The sequence below is a fragment of the Halichoeres trimaculatus genome, unplaced genomic scaffold (assembly GCF_033239565.1).
Source record: "Halichoeres trimaculatus isolate MK-OKI-2021-1 unplaced genomic scaffold, fHalTri1.1 fHalTri1_scaffold_17, whole genome shotgun sequence".
Classification (NCBI taxonomy): Eukaryota; Metazoa; Chordata; class Actinopteri; order Labriformes; family Labridae; genus Halichoeres; species Halichoeres trimaculatus.
This window is the reverse complement of record NW_027437195.1, coordinates 15,271,442-15,293,815: the sequence shown is the minus strand read 5'-3', so window position 1 is coordinate 15,293,815 and position 22,374 is coordinate 15,271,442. Positions and strand designations below refer to the sequence as shown.

The 22,374-nt window shown below is 40.9% G+C and overlaps 1 protein-coding gene across 5 annotated transcripts in view; it reads right to left on the bottom strand.

The window, feature by feature from the left end:
- Positions 1 to 22,374, bottom strand: part of ttll5 (tubulin tyrosine ligase-like family, member 5) — a 64,061-nt gene that overhangs the window by 3,255 nt on the left and 38,432 nt on the right. For all 5 annotated transcript variants that reach the window (XM_074691536.1, XM_074691535.1, XM_074691534.1 and 2 more), the window contains 3 exons: positions 12,853 to 13,051; positions 7,313 to 7,515; positions 4,158 to 4,240 (listed from right to left, as the gene is read on the bottom strand). In XM_074691536.1, coding sequence (XP_074547637.1) covers positions 4,158 to 4,240; positions 7,313 to 7,515; positions 12,853 to 13,051 — 485 coding nt within the window. The remainder of the gene's footprint in view (positions 1 to 4,157; positions 4,241 to 7,312; positions 7,516 to 12,852; positions 13,052 to 22,374) is intronic.

Below are 22,374 nucleotides of genomic sequence, written 5' to 3'. Positions count from 1 at the left end.
CCACACCAACTTTTTCTGAAAACTTTAAAGCATCTAACTTTTTCAACCTAGACGTGATCATTTTTTACTGTACACAAATCTTGCTGCGCTGCCATAGCAATTTAATCTTTATGTTTGCCAACACAACCCCTCAGCATAATCAATAAGCAAATCAACCCCAGCTAGCTCTGCTGTATTACATGACTCAGCATTTCATGTAGTGGGAGAAAAAAGGGAGAGAGAATGAAAGAGGTGACTAAAAGCAAGAAGTGTTTTCACAGAGGCTTCTCTACAGCAAAACACTCCATGATACATGTAGTCACTACTGCAACATGGGCTAAGCTAGCTAGTGTTAACTGCTAGCTTGGCTGGGTGTTCTGCTAAACCCAGAATAACTGTTAAATGAAGTCAGGTTAATTCCAAGGTCTTTCCATGGAACATCTTTATTTCTTATTTAGGTCTGATAATTTTTTTTACATTACTTGGACAGTTTTTGATTGGGTCCTCCAAATAACGTAAAACATGACTGTCCAGACTTGAATCCCAACTCATTGTTGGGATTTGTCTTGTCTGACTTAAGTGGTTGAACTGAAACACTGACGAATGTAGAGTTGGAATGGGATCACAACGGTGGACATGAAGAGTCTATACAACTTCATTTCAGAACACTTTACACTTTTTAATCTGGTGACCTACAACTACTACTTAACCTACTACCTACTACTTAAATGAAAAACAAACTTTTGGGGTGAAACCTTTTTAGTAGCAGAGTAAAATAAAAAGCTAAAATAATGTAGCTGCATAGGTGGCGCTGCCTGAGTGGCTGCCTGTTGCAGCAACACTCTCTTCCTCTCATTTTTCTATTTTTTCTTCTCTTTTACACCATCTTTGTATTTAGACTCTGTAATTATTTTTTGAAGTCTCATTTGTTGTTCATGGACACAAAACTGGTTTGGTTTGCAGCTGTGTTTTTACTACTTTTGTTCCTGTGTTTGTCCAGAGATTCTACTTGTAACTATGGGCTTCTTGTTTACATATGAGATCAGCTGTTAGCAGCCTATAGCATGTCGATGCTAACCGGTGCCAGGCCTGATGTTTCCCCGTAAGCTGAGGAGAAAGAGGCAAGGATGACATGCTGATACTGGGAGTTAAAAGGAGACAACATCAACCGGTCGTTCCACCCATCGTTATGGGGGAGCGTAAGATCTATCTCCAATAAGATTTAATTTACAAGCTAGCTGTGCTAACCCAGCAACATAGGGAATATCGGTAGAGTTGCATCACAACATTCACAGAGACATAGCTTATGAAGCTAACATCGACACCAATTCCAGATTGAAAGAATTTCACCTGCTGTTGGCGGAAAGGGCAAAGAATAGTGAGACTGGACAGACTGGTGAAAAGGCCCCGCTCAGTCCTGAAACCTGTGGAGTTGGAGGCTGACTGGGGAATTATGGCCAAGCTGTCATCTCAGATGGACATTTTTTTCAAGCTGACGCATATTATATTATTCTGTTTATAAGATCTTGATTTTTTCCACACTATATACTTTAATATACTTCCTTTTGCTGCTTTGACTCTGACTTTTCCTTTGGGGATGTTGCTAAGATGTTCCATGCTGAGTGACACCTAGTCAAAAAGCCTTGCATTATAACACGGGTGTGTAGACTTTTTACATCCACTGTTTGTACACTCACAAAAAGAGGGAATTTATTCACCTTTCCTGATGTTATAGCTTTGAACGATTTTATATTTCTGTGACATTTGACTCTAAAAAGTAACAAACTGCCAACATATAATACTTCTTTACTCATTTGTACATATTTCAAAAGAAAATGTACAGTCACAATTTTAATTTTGTTTAAAATTGCACTGAAATGTAAAAGATCTACCAGCAGGCTGTTGAAACACAGCCCAGACAGTTGATTGTATCCAAAGACCAGCCTCTGGCGAATGAAACGTTCAATTACAGTTACAGCTTTTTAAGGTGGCACCAAAAGGTAGCTAATCAGATTTCAAAAGGGGCCCTGACCACCCTTACCCACTTGTTTAAATCCACCCCTGCCTCTGTCTGTCACACCCCCAGTCCCTTTCATGGTCTACTAACTGGTTTTGGGACTTGAATTTTTTCAGACATTTTTTCATACAGAGAGAAGCATCTCCCCCACCCTTTGCGCCCTGAACGATGGAAAAAATGCATTCATGAAATTCAGGAGCTTCTCCCAATGGATCTAGTTACAGTAATTGATGAGTTTATAAGATGTTTGTTAAGCTAAGCCAGCCTGCAGAGTTTGAGAGTTTGTGGCCAGAACATTTCATTTCATTCTTCCCGAAATCTTTTTTTTGGGGGGGTGGGGTGGTGGGGTGGATTGGCACAGCTACTGTGTTTTTCCGACAAGCTGATCTCTGCGACACTCACGTGATGTGATGAATGGTATGATCTGCTAATACTAACTTATAGTAGGTCCATGGAAAAAAAAGGCTCTTGATCAGACAAACAGATGTGTTCCTTGAACTGCTTAATATCACTGTTACAGCAATAAGCCCAACACTTCACTCAGGATGGAAAGAGTTGTGGAAATAGGGCAGGATGACAGGGCGCACGTGAGAGCATGCACCCACAATTACAGACCACAGCTCATTATAAATGTAGCTTGGACAGAGTTACGTTATCATTCTTCTGGAGCCTTTTTTCAGGGGAAACTTGACAGCACTTCTGGTGGATTACTGGAGTCACCTATAGATGGGAATCCCCTGAAATGTTCCCACCACCTCATCTTGTTGAAAAAGTAAGATCAGTGTCACAACGCAAAGCCTCTTTATCCTGCAGTAGTTCTGTGATCCCAAGCTTTGGACAAGCTCAACTAGATGATCACAGAGATTTACTACACTGGAAAGCTGGTGTGTGTCCATTAAGTTTGGTCTGCTTAGGGGAGCTGCTATGGCCATGAGGTTACCCCAATCCAGTCTGTGGCCCCTTTCTCACATGTCATTCCCCACTCTTGCCCTGTCCTGTCTAGATAAAGTCAGAAAAGCCCTGAAATTAATACCAACAAGAGCCCTAAACAGGTGAATGCTATATAATTACTATAATATATATGGGTTGCTAGGCGCTGCCCTGTTGCCTATGACTGCCTTTTGCAGCAGCTCTCTTCTTTGTCAGTTTCTTGTGTTTTTTTCATCTCTTTTTCGTAATCTTTGTATTCAGAGTGGGTCATTACATTGTATGGTTCATTGTTGGTCATGGACACCAAACTTTTTGTGGCTTCAGTGACATTTTTACTACTTTTCTCCTGTGTTTGTCTGGAAATCCTACATATAACCATGGCTGCATTGTTTACATGTGAAATCAGCTGTTAGCAGCCTGTAGTATGTCAATGCTAACTGGTGTAAGGCCTGATGTCTTCCCACAAGGTGAGGAGAAGGAGGTGAGGATGATGTGCTGGCTCTCAGCTGTGAGCTGACAAGTGACGACATGGACCTGTCCTTCCATCCATCGTTATTGGGAACGTAAGATCTATCTCCAATAAGATGGACTAGCTAGCTGTGCTAACCCAGCAACAGAGGGAATAGCAGAGGGCAGAGTAGCATCATGCTATTCACAGACATGGCTAACGGAGCTAACATCAGATACCAACGCCACATTGGAAGAGCTTCACCTGCTGTGAGCAGACAAGATCCAGGAGACAGAGACTGAACAGAATGCTGAAGAAGCTCAGTCCTGGACCCTGTGGAGGTGGAGGCTGGCTGAACTGGACAATGATGGACAAGCTGTCGTCATCTATTTTCTTATGGACCATTTTGCACTTTCTATACACTTTCTTACTTTTGTTTTCTTGATTGCTGCTGTGACTTCAATTTCGTTGTACTTGTTACAATGACAATAAAGTTCTATTCTGTTCTATTCTATTCTACTCTATTACATTCTATTCTAAACTTTATTTGTGTACTTCTAACAATGTAGGTCTAACTAAAGGTCGGTACCATATTTATTATAATGACCATGCAGTTATCTTTTACAGTGTGCAAATGCATCTACACGCCACCGTGCATCATGAGCATGCTATAAATACACAGTGGTGTTTATCAATTGTCCATGGGGAATGTCTACTATGCCTGGCTGTAATCACCGACACTGGCATACAGAGGCAGTGGAGGACTCCAAACACCACACCCACCTGTTTTACCACAGATGGCATCGTAGACTGTCTGCTGGCCACTGGTCACACTTCCACTCGCTGAGCTCTCTGCAGACATCTGCCTGTCAATCAAAAAACAAGACATCAGTCACAAACTGTTCTTAAAAAGCAATGCAATTTATCTATCAAACTATATTGCTCTATTTACAGTCATTTACTTCGACTATTATGCAAAAACAAAAGCTTGGGGTTTCTGTTTACGCATGGTGTGTGATGAGTCATCTTCTGACAGAAGAAAAGTGGAGTCAATTTCAAATTGCCTCGAGTCGGTGCTGGCTAGTGGGGGTTAAGTGTTTACTGAGTGCCTCTCATGAGCTATTGTGACAAGCAGGGGGCAAATTCCTGCTCCTTGTCCTGGGTGATGTGATTTTCTTATTGGCACAACTACTCTGGAGATTATTGACTATTTGGATCAGTGGGCCCTAACCAGAAACATAAAAAGTGTATATATAATGTTTCTTACAGGATAAATGGTCAGTACAGTCATTAATACTTTATATGTTCTAGCCCACAGGCTTTTAACAGAGGTCTGTTGCTCATAGTTGAGGAATTACACAGCCCTTTACACATAATCAGACAGCAAACACAGTGTTTTCACAGAGTAAACCATTAGAAGAAGTAGTGGGGCGTAGAGCACGCGTGCAGACACGTCTGTAACCTTATACATTAAATCTGTTAAGCATTTTTTAGGGAGAACAATAAATAAAGCTTAGCTGGCATTAACCTCTCGCCCCATAACAGCAGCTTGCCAAAGGAGCATTAACAAGGTAATGAGGGTACACACTGCCTCCTTGTAAGGGGCTGCACAGTTGTTCTTTCATAGGATTGCACAACCACAAATAGTACTGGCCCACTTTAAGCATGGCATACCTCGACAGGAAGCGACCCCTTTCATTTTGAAAGTGAAGGGGAAAGAAAAAACACCTGACCTCTGGGTTCTTCACATCACTTTCTTTGTCAATAGTCTCTCACTCGGTCATTTCAAAAGGCAGGCAGCGGCCAGAAGCACTCAGCGTGGAAAAACTCTGAACTTGCACTGTATACAGATGAGATTCAATTCTAAAGGTGGAAATTTCACACTTCTCAAAGAGAGCTGGAGTCATTATGTAAACAAAGCAGAAGTGCAGTTTGACTTCTTTGTGCATTCAGGTAGCTAATATGTCCTAATGTTAGTCAGACTCGCCAAAGGGGATAAAGTTTAACCATAAACACACTTCTGGCAGCTCTCAGTGTGTACAGTATCCTGTGAAACTAACTACTGTTGTGGCTGATTAATAAGGAGCTAGAGCAGCAGCAGGGCTGACATTAACGGTGCCGCTGTAATTGTCACCCTATTAGTAATGCCACACGACAGCCTGGGTTTCCGTAGTTACAGCTGCATCCAGCCAAACCTCGCAAACAAAATACCAAACAGGCTCATTTATTTGCATTACAAATTGGTCCTTTCAAAGCCTTTGCTGAAGTCATACCACTTTGAGGCGTTGCAGCCCCCTCCTGTTGGCAGCTGTGGCATGATGATAGACCAGAGGGAACCCAGCCCTGCTGAGCAGATACCAACATGGAGAACATTTGTTTTAAGTGTGCTGCATGTTAGGTGAGCTGAGAAACCAAAGGCACTGACAATTGGCAGCTTTTTTTCCAGGGTTCAATTAAAACCGGAGTTGACTCAGTCCAATAATTGGACACCAGTCAGCAGTTAGAGAAAAAGTTGACAGTATAGCACTCTTTGAGGATTTTTCAGGACTGCAAACGAAGGAAATCATTTGGCTGCATCAACAGAAATCCAAACTCCATTTCCTCCACAAAACAGGACTCAAAAACCACATGTCGTTCTGATCAACAGATTCTTCGACTGTCTAAAATCATCACCGGTGCACTTTAAGGGGTGAGAGGCCAGATATAGTTTGTAGCAAACAACAGTTTCACAGTTCAACAGTTGGCTAGAGGAAGGTGTTTGGAGAACTGAAAAACCTTGAACTGTTTGAGCACACCCTGCTCAGTGATTCTATTAAAAGTTGGAAGTGCTCAGCCTGATACTGAGATGAATTTCAGATGTGATTCAATAACAGGGGTATTGAGTTGCCCCTAAAAAAAGTGCTGGAAATAAAGGGAAGCAACTTATTATCCCACCATTCTCTGCAAACAATCATCTTTTTTTCTTCCTGGACGGAGTTGACTTTTCAATTACTTTGTCATTTTTTCTTTTCCCCCCTCTCTTTATTCTTTCTTTTCATTGTTTCCATCGGTGCATTTTTTGGTCCTGAAGCTTCCGTTTTTCCCACACTCTCCCCCTGTCACACTGGTCGACCACAAAAATGCAGGACATAGGAGAGTGCGAGGGGGCTCTGGAATTCCACATGCAGAGGGTAAACACAGCCACTGCCAGGAAGACACACACACACAGGAGCAAACACAGCACCTACTCGGCTGCCCTAACCTAATCTACAACCCCTGAGCTGACCCCCTCCCCTTATCTTAACTCTTCAGTTGCCAAGTGCAGAGAAAAATAGATGACAGAAATATGTCAACCTTTTTATCCAGTTGTGTCCATCTTATTCTGAGGAGCTTTTCCCAACTTCAACTGTGTGCTTTAAAAAACCATCAGCCCTGACAAAGGTTTATTGTTATTGTGTAATTTGGCCAGATGTTGGAGTAATAAAGTACATAAAGTAATTGAGGGAAATAGCTCACAGTTTAGCACTGTTTCATTCCCCTCCTTTTATTTTTCCTCTCTGTGCTCTTCAGCTTATCTCCAAACCAAACAGGATCTAAACGGCGCTCTGAGCCGGGGCCCTTTCAATGAACCACTTTCTGTTTACGGTTCAGGCAGAAATCAGGCCTGTGATGAGGTTGTTTACCGAACAGGCTGATACACCCTACAGCCAAAAGACTGCGAGCACGGCGCTACACGCATATTCAAACACTCATTAGCATTGGCCGTGTCTGCTTGAACTCACCGATCCCATGCACTTTGTCACAATCCATGGGCAGTGGCCAAACAATGCCCATGGGTTGCGTTGTTCAACAAATTACACAGCATTTTTTTAGACTCTCTGCTGAAATAAATTTAAATTGCATCAGAAGCCAGAGTACAGTTAAGAAGTTAATGCATTTGCTTTTAAGGCTTGACTTACTTGACAGGGCGCTTTGCTGCTGTTTTTCTGGTCTGTCCCTCTCTGGCACAGCTGGGCGGCTTTGGGGTGTGAACAGGACTGACACAGGTTTGAATGTGGCTGTTACCATGACTGTGACCGGGCTGCACATGAAAGCCAAGAGGGGGACAGCTTGATGAACTTGTGGAAGCCTGGGAGTGGAGAGTCTGGTCTGAAAATGGAGCCTGCAGAACAAGAAGGACAGCTTTTATTTTACCTGCAGTATCAGATGAGATGATTTTACTCAACGTCTGCAGAGTTATGATTTCAGATGATCACATGGGAGCTGGTTTTCAGAACAACCTCACAACGTCAAGTGTTTACAGGATTTCCACCACAAGCAGCATTAAGAACTAAAACAGTCTAGAAAACAGCTAGATTAGCCATTTTGGTCACTTTATCATTCATTTCCTTCACCAACAGAGCATCTCTGGCACCCGATTCAAACTGGACTGTTGCCAAGCCTCCCCAACACTTTCTTACACATACATGCACATGAGTGTTTATAGCTTCATTAATCCAGATACTTTCTATAAACTATATTTATCTGTATGTCCATACATCATCACACACAGGAAGAGGAGCTGTTTCATTATAAAGTACCAGCTGAGTCAGTCCAGAGTAGACAATCTGCTGTCATATTCATTAACTGTTTCCAGAATATGGCTGAGGAGGAGTGATATGAAGACACTCAAACATTTTGGACCCTGAAATAACTTCTGTAATGATAACTGTAACTAGTGGACGTGAGTCAAGAGATGGTTCTTGTCTGGTTTGTTTATACATTTTCATAGTATCCTCTTTATACGGTGCAGTATAAACTTGCATTTGTGGATATAGTGATGAATTGCGTTCAGAGGCAGTCACATCTGATTTTAACACAGTCCCGCCTGAGAGCTTGGAGATCAATGCCATCCACTGGGTTTCAGCCTTGGCCCTTCTCTACGTCTCAATTATCTGAATCCTTTTATACTATGAACTTAAGATGAGGATATCCCCAAATTCTATGCAATTTGATGTTGATGTTGAGGAACATTGCTCCAACACTGCTGAACTTTTCGCTCATGCAGGCTCTCACAGAGTGGTGAATACCTTCTTATTTTCACTTCTATGTCATGTTGCTAACATGTTATAAATTAAACTCATGACAGAGTTAGGAGATCTTCCACTAGGTGTTTTTTAAGCACAACTTTTTTAATGTTTTGTTGTCCCTGTCCTAACTTTGTGAATCATGTTCCTGGGATCAGACTTTAAATGTGTAGTTTTAAATGAAACAATACATTCTTTTTTTTTCTTTGGTTGTCTTTTGTCAATTAAATAAAATTCTAAAATAATTTGCATTATATATCTAATTTGTTCACTACAACCTTCTTAAAATTACCCATGATGGACAAAAAGCTGCTGGCTATGCTTTTGGCAGAAAGCAAAGAGACAATCACCAAAAAGTGGTTAAAACCCGAGACACGTGCAATTGAAGAGTGGCTTAATATTGTACAGGATATTTACAGTCTTGAGGAGTTGTCATTTTCTTTGGCAGGTCAAAGGGAATCCTTTTTTTAGGACTTGGTCATTTTGGACAAATTATGTGAAACCGGTAATCTCTGTAATCTGACTATCCACCTACCTTGTTTAGATTTCTGTTTAGGTTGATGTTTCTTATTCTAGATAAGTTAATTGGAGCTAGACTCTTCCTCCCGCTCACCTGTTCTCTTAGTTCTTAAATCTATTAAAACTAAGGATTGGCAATGATCATTTTCATTACCACTTTAAACGTGTTGAATGTTAATTGTATACTGTACTCTTTCCCCAAAGAGATGCTATGTACATGTGCCTTTCCAAATAAAAAAAAACACAAAAGAAAAAATTACCCATGATGCAGTTGAAATTAAAAAAGGTCAGGTGCATGATGTAAGAATGTGAGAAAAGCTAAAGCATAGCCATACTGCACATAGATGTTATATTTGTAGATCTCTGCTGTTGAGAACAAATTAGAAAAAAATCCCAATTCCAAAAGAGGAATAAGGAAGTGCAATCACATTTGGAATGGGTTTGTCATGTGGAAAATATGTAGCCTCAGGCCATTAAGGTGAAGTATCAAACTGCTTGACATGAATTAAAGCAGATATAAATGAAATGCCATCCAGTATGAAAACAAGCTCAACATTTTTTTGCTGTTGGCTCCGCTGAGAAGCAAATTCTTCAGATTATTTATTTGTTTTTACAAGATCTCTTCAAAGGCTTGGGAAGGGTGAAAATGCCGTTTTCTTTCTGACATAATATTTAAGAGCCACATTTCACTCTCTCCTTGCAGTGCTGGGGGATGCTTCTCCTACATTCTTTCCACATCTCATGCCTATGCTATTTTCTCTGCAGCTTTATACGGCTATCTAACAAGCTAACGGTTTTCCAGCTTCACAATGCTGCTGTTCAAAGGGCCGGCAGTGTGACAAGGAATATCTGATGTAATTTGTGTGTTGACAAATGAGACGCTGAGTTTCCAGGTTGCAAGGCCTATGGCCCCAATTCAGTTTGAGCGGGGCCAGGGAGGGCACCTTTCTTTGGCTGCCAGGTGGCCGGAGGCCAAGCCTGTGGAGGAGCCGGGGAGTCTGCACCCAGTAACTGGAACGTGGACTGCAGCGCCGGAACAGCCCCCTGTCTCTTTCTCTCACAGATGAACACACTCATACACAAAGTTTATAAGAGCACTCACATCAAATACAGCACTTCCTTGTATCTCCTGTTAAATCTTTAATGGTTTATTAATTTTCTCATAAGGCCAAAGAAGATTTCAAGGTGAGCTCATAGATATTAAAGACACAGATATTAAAAAGAATAAAACACCCTCTCAAGTTGAACCACTGACTAGCTCTTTGTCCTTGTGCTTTTGAGAAAGACTGGGACAAAGTCTGAAATCAAAAAGTGTTGAGTAAGTAACATAAAGTGGTGACACAGTTGAAGGCCTTTGTTTTAGAAAAGATTACATTGCTAGGTCAAACTGTCAGACAGAGACGTGGGTGGGACGCAGACTTTAGGGAGGGATCTTATTCATTGGTTAAACAACCATATCCAGAGTCAACCTACTCATGACCTCATTTAGTGAGGGTTGAGCAACTGGATGACTCTTGTAAAGCCCATATTCAGTTCTTGGTGTCACAAACCTCTTCTCATCGAACGAGATTTTCCTTCCCTCATAGGCTGGGCGTGTGATGAGACTTGTTAGCAATAAAAAGAACTTGGTCAAATATGTTTAGACTATAAAAAAAGGTGAAAGCGGCAATGGAACAGGGCGGAGGCAGGGGATTAGTTTCACTAAGTGCCTTGAAAAAGCCTGTGAGACCAAGCCAAGAGAAATATCACCTCAATAGCATTAATTAAGCCCCAACCAAGACGAGGAACAAACAGTGACATGAAGCAACTGCATTACTCAGAACAGATTAGAAAAAAAAACGGTGCATCCCATCTTTCCACTTGAAAGCTGTCCAATGGCTCTATCCTGTCTCCATTTCTTTCCATCCATAAAATGGCTCTAGGGCTGCACAATAAATCCCAAATGTTATAGTTGTCACAATATGAGCCTCTGCAATCAGGGCTTGTTGCACTACACAGGGAAACATTGTTTATATGTGAATGTAAAAAGCAATGCTTACAGGCTCAAACGTGTACATTCTACATATTCAGGCCTGTGTATTAGGGGTGTGCTCACACACTTAGGATGCAGTCAGATGAAGCTTAAGCTAACTATCAGCTAACCACAGATTAAAGGGCCTGTGACCACTAACAGGGTTTTTATTAAGCATCAACAAGCGAAGCATCGGCTGTTTTTTTTCTGCTTTGTTTTGTGCTAACACCCTACTTGTTTGACTTTAGGTCAACTTTTGGAACAACACTACACTCCTCAGTGTCACTTCACCCTCAACAATCAATGAAAATCAATCTGTAAACACATACTTAGACTAAGACATGAGGAACAGCAGGTAGATGTAGAAACTGTAAGATATACATGCTTTAATGGTGTTATCTGTTATATCAATACTTATCTGAATTTCTCTAACATTGGTGAGGCTGAGGAAACTCCACTAAATCACTTCAGATTCACTTTTCCTGATGAAATTCTCTTAAAGCATTTTTTGTAAAGATAGAGAGCCTATTTTTCCCTCAAACATTGAACTTACGCTGTGCTAAATGAGAGTCCACTCAGATGTTCTTATCTCCCTCTCGAAGCAGCCGAATCACATCTGTCACGGCTAGCAATGCATGACTAAAAGCTTTTTTGTCGCTACATTACTTCTCCTGAGAAAATCATATCCCAAAATTCTATTTATGTTGCAGAAGGAACATAAATGGAGCTCAAATCTGATATGGACTGTAATAGTAAGGGTATAATGGACTCTAGTGCTGAGGCACTCTAGTACCCTTATGGGCAGCATTCCTCTATTACTCACCTTCCAATATAAGCCCAGCTATGTCACTCAGCCAAACAATGTAATCTCAAAGTGAGGAATCGTGTTGGCTCTCCAGGAATGAGCTTCTGTTGAGGATATTCCCACTGAGCACCATTTTGTGAAGAGGCTTGGAAAAATACTCTCTGAATAGCTGTGTACAGGGTAACATGAAAGCTTTCCCCTTGACGTGGGCGCACTATTTTGGACCACACAGTGCTTAGGTAGGGGAATATTTTGTGCAGACACAAATATTAGGGTTTTCCTGAGTTATGGCTCAATAATTCTCAGACATATTCAGTTTTCATCCAGGAAAAGATATCAAACAAAAGATGCTCCACAACCCATCTCTCTTAACTTTTAGACTGAAACTGGACGTTAAGGGTCTGGGCAAGAGTTTATATAGTGTTAACTACAAAGCCCAGGGAAGAAGACACTTTGGCTGACCCACAATTATCAATCAAGAGTGCACTTGTGTTCCCTTTAATAATTATTGATGATTCATGAATTATATTTTATCATTTTAACGTAATATGCGGCTCATGTCTCTCTCTGCCCCTGATCACTCCTCCTTCTGACACCTATCAGAGCTCAGGTGGGAGAAGATGATTCAGAGTGGCAGAGACAGCTGAGCCTCTCTCTCAACACACACACACACACACACACACACACACACACACAAACACACACACACACACACACACACACACACACACACACACACACACACACACACACACACACACACACACACACACTGAGCAGCACACAGCAAGGAGTACTGTTTTGCTTCCCCTTCTTACTCTTTTCACTGAACACGTGTTGTCTTGTTGGGTCTGTCAGAGGATTGTTAGATGGTCTAGTTTTTGTTCCTAGTTTAGTTCCCTCTTATCTTTTGTTGCTTTTGCCTGGGATCTAATGTTTCTCCTCCTTGTCTCTGTCATCTTGACTTTATCAATAAACCTGGGGGTCTTCAGGGTTTGACCCTCTATACATTGGGAGCAATCTCTTTTCATATGTTGTGGTCTCTGCTTTTCCAGTCTTGTTGCTAAGAAGGCCCTAAGGCCAAAGATGCTACAATACCTTGTGTCTGCAGTGGCTCTGGTCCACACACTGTTGAGACTTTAGTCTTTGCTGTTGTAGTTTCTGGATGGCAAACTGAAGCTGGTAGCTTGCTTGGTTGGGCTGGTAGCACTGCTGATGGTTCATCCCTGTCACCAAGCTGTAGGCGCTCTGCATCTGGCTGTCCCATGGACCCTTGTCGTGCTTTCCTGGCCTGTGACTGGGAGAGCAGAAATGTTGAGCAGTCAGAAAGTGAATAATTAAAATAGTAATTAAATATCTGTGAAAGAGACTTATTGAAAGACCAACTGAAGAAACTGAAATCTTTTATGGAAGATTCTGGGTGAAACTAAAGCCGCGTTTCCACCAAGCAGTCCGGTTCGGTTTCAGTACGGTTTGGCACAGTTAAGTTTCCACAGCAAACTGTGCCCTCTTGTGGTAGGCGGCTTGTAAGCCAGATGCCGAAAGTCGCACCTGTTAAACAATAGCGTGATGCTGTAGCAGTGCGACACAGTTCACCTCGTTAATAAATCCAACAAAGAAGAAAAACGTGACACAGGAAACAAAGAGCAGAGATGGAAGACATGCAGCATTTCATCCTCTCATAACATGTAGCTCTTTGATACAAAGAACAATCAAGCTTTGTTTCACAAGTCTGTGTGCCACCAGGAGAAATGCAACCGCTGTCGGGGTAAGTGACGATTCTTTTGACCAGTCTGCAGTGTTGTAGCTCCACCTTCCGAGAGCAGATCAGTTCAGTCCAGCACCCAAACAAAAGGGTCCCAAAAAGTGGGACAGCTCGTCTCAATTATTTGGGGATCTGTCCCAGATAAGTCAGTGGAAACGCCACAAAATGCGCGCCGTACTGAGATGAGCCGAACCGGTCTGCTTGGTGGAAACGCAGCTTAAGCTACGTCAAACTGGAAGACCTGAAGCACCTTGTATGGCTCCAGTTAGGCTGGTGGGTAATCATGCTACAATCAGAAGAGGATGGCTTTCTGTTTCACTCTGTTCTAAGTATTTATCAAACCACAATAACCAGGCTGGGCTTCATTTGAAGAGATTTTTTTCAGAAATCTTTGCCTGAGAGCCAGTAAAACATACCATAAGAAATTCTTCTTTTTATCTTTTGTTACTGTTGACTGTCCATTGATAAAACCAGACGTTTAATAAAGGTTAACTCTGCTTGAGATGGACAGTGTGGAAAATATAAAGAGAGGAAGAAGACCAGAAAAGTTTGAGAGGAAGGAGAGCTGGCTTTTTGCTAAAATGACTAAACACTAAAGTATTTCTTTCTAATACTGTCAAATAATACCGTGCTGATCAATGGTGTTCCTGGCTCTATTCTTCTCTGACTCCCAGCTGAATATGAACCCACTACTGACTGAGAACTGACCTCTCTACACAGCTAATAATATCCTGAAATATGACAAGATGGGGCACACTTAGTGGTTTTATTGTGAGCCATAACAGCACAGCATTTGGGACCATCTTTTCCTTGCTTAATATCCCACCAGCCAACCAAGCCAGAGATGTGACAGAAGCTGCTTAATCCCCCCCATGAGTAAAATAAAAAAGACAGTTCACAGCTTCCCCGGCGGTCGCTCCTGGTCCCACAGAAACCTCAAGTCAACGTGTGCAAATCAGAGAGTCGGAGTAGAGGGCAAGCCCGTGGCAGACACAGGCTGAACTGAAAACCTTCCCTTTTTGCCTCGGCACTCCCTGAGCTTCACGTTCCATTCACATCACAAAGCCACAACCTGGAAAGCAAAACTTTTGACGAGCTCCACGAGTTTGTAACTGGATTATCTGTCATTAGAACTAAGCCTGTTTCAGCCCTCTTTTTTTTTTTTCTTTGGTTTTGGCCCATGCTACAGCAATGAGGTGACCAGCCTCCCCCCTCACACACATACTTAAACAGAGCTCGGTGTGCTGCTGTATATCGACCACCTGAGCCAAAAATAATGTGGTAAAGAGTGAAATTAGGACATACAAGGAAAAGTTGAAAAAAACATGTGAAAAAGAGAAGGAGATACCGCCAATAAAAATGTGAATCCTCTGGGATTAAAGGGACAAAAAAAAAGTTCTTGGAATTTTCCTTCCATTTATGCAATAACATTTTTCCGTTGGTCTGGTGTAAAAGGAAACACTGTAGACTCAAAATAACAATGTCTGCTTCATTTTTAGACCAACGGCATGATAAGCTCTAAAAATAGAATTCAATTAATCTCGAACAACAATGCACACTGTGGGATACTAATCTGTGTCGCTCAAGTGAAAACAGATTCCTGTCCTGTAAGGCTAAACAAAGACGCAGGGATCTTTCACTCGTGTAACCATGCTATCCGCCCATGCATTTCTCAGGTCACATAATGGCATATATATTACATAAACAACTGCTGTGACCACGGGCTAATTTAGTTTAGTTGTTTTTCAGCCTCTGGAAACAAAGGCTTGTCTGTGAACCTTGCAAGGCCAGAGATCCCTGAAACACCAGGAGACAAACAAAAACTGGTTCTTTGTTTACAGCAGTCATTTCCTTTAGCTTGGCTGCAGTTTGCAAACTGGACCACAGGGACCTTCAGCGCTACCATTTTATTAGAGTACACCCTTAAATGGACTACTTTTCCGGTCAACAACATATGCTTTCTGTGAGTACAATTCTGCAAAGGACCCCAAGGAGAAGTCTTTTCATACAGCGCCTGTCAACACAACACCACGCAGAAAAAATATCACAGATCACCATGGATATAAAACCAGCAAGAGCTCCTATTCCAACACAGTGACCAATGAAAGAAGTGAAAGAAAAGAGCAGTTTTACATCTGAGTTTCTCATCACTACAGCAGCACATGTGTGGAGCTCCAACTATCTGGGACTTCCCTTCCTGTCGGACTCCTGCTCTCTGGTGTCAGCTTTCTTCACGCAGCGCTCACTATCCTTTAATACGCTGATATGACTTACTGTAGAACAACACAGCAGTGCGAGTCCAGCACATGTGCCGCATCAATCTAACTCAGCGTGAATGTGGGAAAATGGACTGTCTGAGATGACATCATGCCACAGTATCTCAAAGCTGCTGCCTGGTCAGTGTAAACATCAACTTGCCACAGAGTGTGATGATGTTCCCAAACATTACTCACTTGTTTGCTTACTTTGTTTTAATGCAACACATGACACTCAGTAGAGCTGAAATGAAAAATGACAAGTATCTTGGGATTATGTTGGCAGAGGTCTAGTGAGGAGTGCTGTTGCTTCAGCCCAGTGCTGAGCATAATGGGATCTTCAAACTAAGGCTGGCTTTGAATAAAAAAAAAATACTGAACTACTGAAACAAACTTCTTAATAAATGTGGAATATAAGGAAGAAGTAGTAATATAAAATGACCTGTTCAGAGTTTCACCATTGACTGTATAAAACAAAGGCAGTCATAGTGATATACTGAACTTTTGAGGCATTTTTCTGCTTTGAAACATCTCAGACTGCTCTTGCAGTACATCCAACATTCACCCAGTCTTAAACTGATGGCTGGGGTTGAGGTTGCAATACTACGTGCTCATCAGTTTTAACTAATCCTGCAAATAAGGACCAGTGTCTGCCCAAGGACACTTCAACATGTGGACTATGTTAGCTGGAGATTGTGCCACCATGTTGCACAATGACACACAACTCTACTACTTTACTGTGTTAGCCACAGGCTTTTGAAATAGTGTTGGGAAGCCCAAAATGCTGATTGTGACCTACAAAAAAAGCACCACATAGAAACACAATTGAACAAGTGAATGTGAGGCTTTGGGTGTGGGCTGCCGCTGGCACTGAGCCAAGAAAGAGACCAGTTTGAAGACCAGTTGAAATTCTAACAAGTAGCGGAAATTCCTGCAGACTCTACCTTTAAAAGGGGTGTGAGGAGTTTCTAAGTGAAGAGAGATCAGTGTTTCTCTATGCTAAAAACGATTTCTGTGGTGGACACTGGAGCCTAACTGTCAGACAGAAAAAGGACAGAAGAGCAGACGAAAGCTAAATGGGAGAGTGATAGCGCACAGGCTAAAGGCTAACGCAGAAGCTAAACTGTTTGTGAGAATGTTTATCCTAAGAGTTGCTCAAAGGAGTTTAACCATCATCTCCAGTTAGTTAATCTTAATCTTCACATTTTTTCATTTAGAGAGAAATGCAACTTAGGTTGCTTGCAACAGTGAAGGAGCATGTTGTGCTGACAGAGGCAGTAGATGAAATAAAGCTAAAGCTAAAATTACAGACAGAGGTTGAAATAAGAGGTTTTGAAGACATCAGTCTGAGATAAGGGAAGCAAACGTGTAACTTTCAGAGGGACAAAACAGAGCCTGAAACATAAGCACAATACTGACTTTTAAATGTACTGGAAATGAATGAATTTTAAAGGAATCAATTTTCCATACAGTTGTGAATTAAGAAACATGCAGCTGAAACAGGGTTTACTTGACTTTTGTAGCCAGCCTCAAGTGGACACTTGAAGAATTGCAGTTATTTGCACTTGTACTGAGTTCACTCTTGAACACTAGAGGTTGCTAGTTGGACTGAGCTCAAAGGAGCTCAGTGACAAACTACTGGTGAAGGTACCTTACAGGTTTGATTTTAGAAAGGACGACAGACAATAGACAGGCATTTATCAAAACTGATCGAAGCTATTGCATTATTGTAGTTAGTTACACAGCAGCATGTAATATAAAGCTGAGCAGGCCATTTAAGTTTGGGGTTTTAGAGTTTTAACCCATAGTAAAACTTTGACCACAGGTTGAAAAATCCCAAACTTGAATGGCTTGCCTGGTTTTCACAGTCATTCAAACTGACAGACCATTTAGTGCTGCCAAGTGACAGAAAGGCTTTTATATTTACAGGATGAAACTAAAAAAAAGATTTTTAATTGTGGTTAAAACCAACTTCATCTAGCTACACTTAAAAATTACAGAGCAGATCCTAGCACTTCCCTTGCTTTTGAAAAACAGTTGAAAATGTAGTTAGAGTTACTGCAATTCAACACCACTTTCTGTGGTATCACTGGCTGTTTTTGACTGATTGCCAGTACAGATCCATCCTTGTAACCAACGTACAAACTACATTTTGAAGTTCAAGTGTTCAAATATATCCACTTGTTTTAATGCAGTTTCTGGAATTAAATTTAAAAATGACTTATTAAGCAAACTTAGACATGGCTGCAGCACCTCAGCCCGGCACGGTGTGGGATGTATGCTGCTGTAGGTGTGTGTATGCTGATAACCTAAACCCATTCACTGGAATTTCTCTAGTTCTTACCTCAAGGGTTCTCCTTCCTATGACCACATCTGGTTCAAATCAAAGTGAATAAAACCTCTCTACTTTTCAATCCAAAGGAAGAGACACATCAAACCAATTTTGTGGAAACTTTTTCCACCATCAAAGAAGTTCAAAATTCTCACCAGAGTTTTTTCTCTGATTAGTTGAGCTGTTGCTTCTCCAACCAGGCTGTCATAAAATCCTTTGGAATGGTGAGTCTGAGTAAAATTCGACCAAGTTAAACATCTATGTACCAAAATATTGAACAAAACTAAAAATACCCTGCATAAGGAGAGTTGTGGTATTTCTAAGGTCTGAATGTGTTGGAGTGAATGTTGCACAGCTCAGACGAGAGTTCTCGGTCAGTTGTCTGAACAGGGAGACGAAAATTGGGAGGCAGCTTTTGTGTCTCAGTTGCTGGTGCAGCCAAGGACACAATAATTAATGTAAATGACTATTTAAAGCTGAAAACACCAACCAGGCTCTGCTGCTCACTTAAATTCAGCATGCAGCTCCATCAAAAACTCAAACCACAAGTTGTAAAGGCAACCAAATCCTTCAAAACTATGATGTTTCAGCCAGATTAAGGTGTCATCCTATGAAAAACGAACACATAATGAATAAAGAATGACATGATGAAAAAAAAACAGACTGTGGACTGTCTGATTGTTTCAGACTATTAGCATCATTGCAGCAGCTACTGAACATAAATCACTTTAAACTTATCAGAGGATCTAACGCCATAAATGACCCAAAGTAAGCTGTGAGTGCGTGGAGACTTGCAGCGCAGTGAGGAAGCAGCTCTCAGAGTGCTGACGCAGCATACCTGGTAGATCCTGGCAGCGGCACTTCAAAGAGCCGTGCTCCTCTTTGAAACCCATCATACTTCACCCCTGTGGTTGCTTAAAGAGCCAGTGTGCTTAACAGCTTCAGTATGTTTGGCACAAACCCTGGGTCTGAGTGAAGGGGGGGACTCAGGAAATTCTGTGTTATAAGAAACAGCACCGAGGTGAAAAATCGAGGCAGCTTCACCTTTTACATAAAAGAGACGTTTCACTGCTATAAGCGGTAAATGCAAAGCTTTTTCTTTTTGTATGGCAAGCCTGTGGCAATTAGGAGGATGTGTGGGGCTGTTCCGAATAATCAAACTGCTACTGTGCACCCCCTGATCTTTGATTTAGTAACCTGAGATCTTAAAAGCTGAAAAGTAAAGCTGTAGTAAAACTTAGTTCTGATTTATGAAGTGCCAAAACAATGTATGGGCAGGCAGAAACATTATGAGGTTCTGAAAAGATGAAATGCAGGACCAATCAAAACAGAGGAGCTCCGCCATGTCAAAAGGCGACTTGTGTTTCCTGAGTATCACATGTTCAAGCTACGTGAGTCTATCCATAAAATTACAAATTCTATTAAATCTTTTTTCTTGGTTTGTGGAAATAAAAACTTTTTTAAAAAAGGAAAAGGCCTTCCAGACATTCCAGGAATTCCCTGACAGCTTGATACACAAGGAAGGGCTGAACTGGAAAAACAGAGTCCAAGATCAAGGCCAAGCTGTCTGAGACATTGTCACTCACGCATCAAGACAAAAATAAAAAGGGAGTAGACGCTTATCCTTCAATGAATTACGCTCTCAGTAGCCAATAGGTTTATTATCCTGGCGTGGAACCACAGAGCATGACCGTGGGATCATACTCGGCCCTCTGTTTCCTTCCTTCTCTCTTCAGAGCAATGTGAGAGGGGGCAGGGGTTCAATAGTTACAGAGGTGAGAGCCTGAAGCAGACAGACGATGTGGGTGTTGACTTTGCCCCTCATCACCGCCTCCACACTGCCAGCATGCTTCACACACTCCCAGCACTCAGCAGCCAATTCCACTTTTACTTCACTCCAACAAGAACACTTAAAAAAAGGAACAAAAAGCCTGTTTCCAGAGTATTGAACCAGTTTGCCCAGAGCTGTGTTGGCACCCTGGCATTCTTTTCCAAAGACTAATAATCCTCAATCTAAAGTGTTGTCAAAGACCATTTAAAAAGCCTTTAGGTTCTATTGAGTGTGACGAAAAAAGGCCACCACAATCTAAATGTCTACAGTGAAGACTTGTGTAAAGTGACTACACAGAAACTCTTCAGTTTCTTGACTCAGAGCAATTCAAACATCTGTGTCGTACGAACCAAAGGTTCTCACGGACAACGCATGATATCACAGTTCAGCCCTCCTGGCAGGGCAAACTAAACGAAAGGTAAACACAAGGGTCAAATTTTGGACAGAAGAGGAACCAGAATTATAAAGGAGCAGGATTTATGCGAAAGTAGTGAGAAATTTCATTCAAGCCTCAAGATATCAAAATATTTAGACCCTGTAATTTTCAGGAACTTGCTCTTTACACACTGACACATGAGTTATTTTGCGTTTTATGTTGGTTTAATTCCAGAAGTTATTCACTTAACTGAGGGATTTTTATTTATTTCATCTTTTTCATACTTTTGTGTATGTTTAGGGCAGGTGTGGCCAACCAGTCAGAGACCAAGAGCCACAAAATTACCGTGGTACTACAAACGCACTTCCTCTCACACATAAAAGAATGGAAAATCGATACATTTTCAATTTTCAAATTGTGTTTGTGAGTGCTTTTAAATTTGTACTTGGAGCCGTGTCAAGGACAAATTTCTGTTTTTTACTGCAGAAGAGACAAAGTTCCATCTATCTATCTATCTATCTATCTATCTATCTATCTATCTATCTATCTATCTATCTATCTATCTATCTATCTGGCTATCTATCTATCTATCTATCTATCTATCTATCTATCTATCTATCTATCTATCTGGCTATCTATCTATGTATCTATCTATTTATCCATCTACCTATCTATCTATCTATCTATCTATCTATCTATCTATCTATCTATCTATCTATCTATCTATCTATCTATCTATCTATCTATCTATCTGGCTAGCTAGCTATGAGAACATGAGTGATTGAGAGGAGCATATGTAGAGAAGAGAAACTGAAACTTAAGTATCAATCTCATCACCCAAATATTGATCGATACTGATCCCAAAGTAGGCATCAATAGATCAATATTTTAGATTGATCAGCACACCACTACTCATAACAATGTATTTACAAATATTATTTTATGAATGGATCGAAGAGCCCCACACCAAAAGGCAAAGAGCCACATGTGGCTCGCGAGCCGAAGGTTGGCCACCCCTGGTCTAGGGCCACAGAACAAAAAAAAAGAATAAATAAGATTTTGAAAATAAAGTTGCAATTTTATGAGGGAAAAAGTGGTAATGTTACCAGATTAAATTCATTATGGCTTTAAATACATAAAAAATATCATAAAGGAGCATAAAAACACATTAGCTACTGTATAATAAAGGATGCAGACCATTTTATCATTTCAATTTAACATAAGGGGTTATAGATGGAGCACAAGCTGCACAATTACTCGACTGTGTTCCAAACAGACTTAAGTTTGTTGCACTCTTTACAAGATGCTTGTCCCTTGATTATGTTTGGGCAGCTGAAAGCTTTGATCTGTTTCTTCCATATAGCATAGAGGGTAACCATAGCCCAAAGTTATGACTTTTTCTCATGTTATTTATAATCTTAATCTCCTGTTATCACAACTTAAGTCATAATAAAATAAATTTGATGTTGCAATACTACACATTTATTCCTGTAACATTATTTCTTAATACTTGTAAGATTACAGCTTACAGTAAAATCACCACTTTATTCTGAAAATCCTGCTTTGGTTTTTTACTATGGCCCTAGTTCTATCCCTGTCTCATTTTTAATTCAGTTTAAAATTAGCCAGCAAAACAAATCTGGCTACAAGTGCAAATGGAGTCACTTTAACCTGAGCTTGAGTTTTTTTTCTACTGTAAAAGTAAAAGAAAAAAAAACTAGTTAAGACAAGGAAAGCCATGCCTGGGGAAAGCATGAAGGAGTCCTCCATAGTGATAACTGTTCACATGTTTGTTTCACTACAATATTTATAAGGATGCTTCCACAAGAGGAGATAATACTGACAAGTTTGGCAAACTTCAGTCACACACTGGTTCACTTTCTGTGGAAATTTCACAAAGGGGGTGGCAGGAAAAGAGCCAGATAAGAAAGGGGGAGCTTAGACATGCTGCTTATCTGGATACAGTTTTGTCCATGTGTAGGTAGGGCTTTAGTAGTTTATTTCAGTGGACAAAAATAATATCAAAGTTTTTTTTTTACTTAACTTTTATAAAGTATGAAT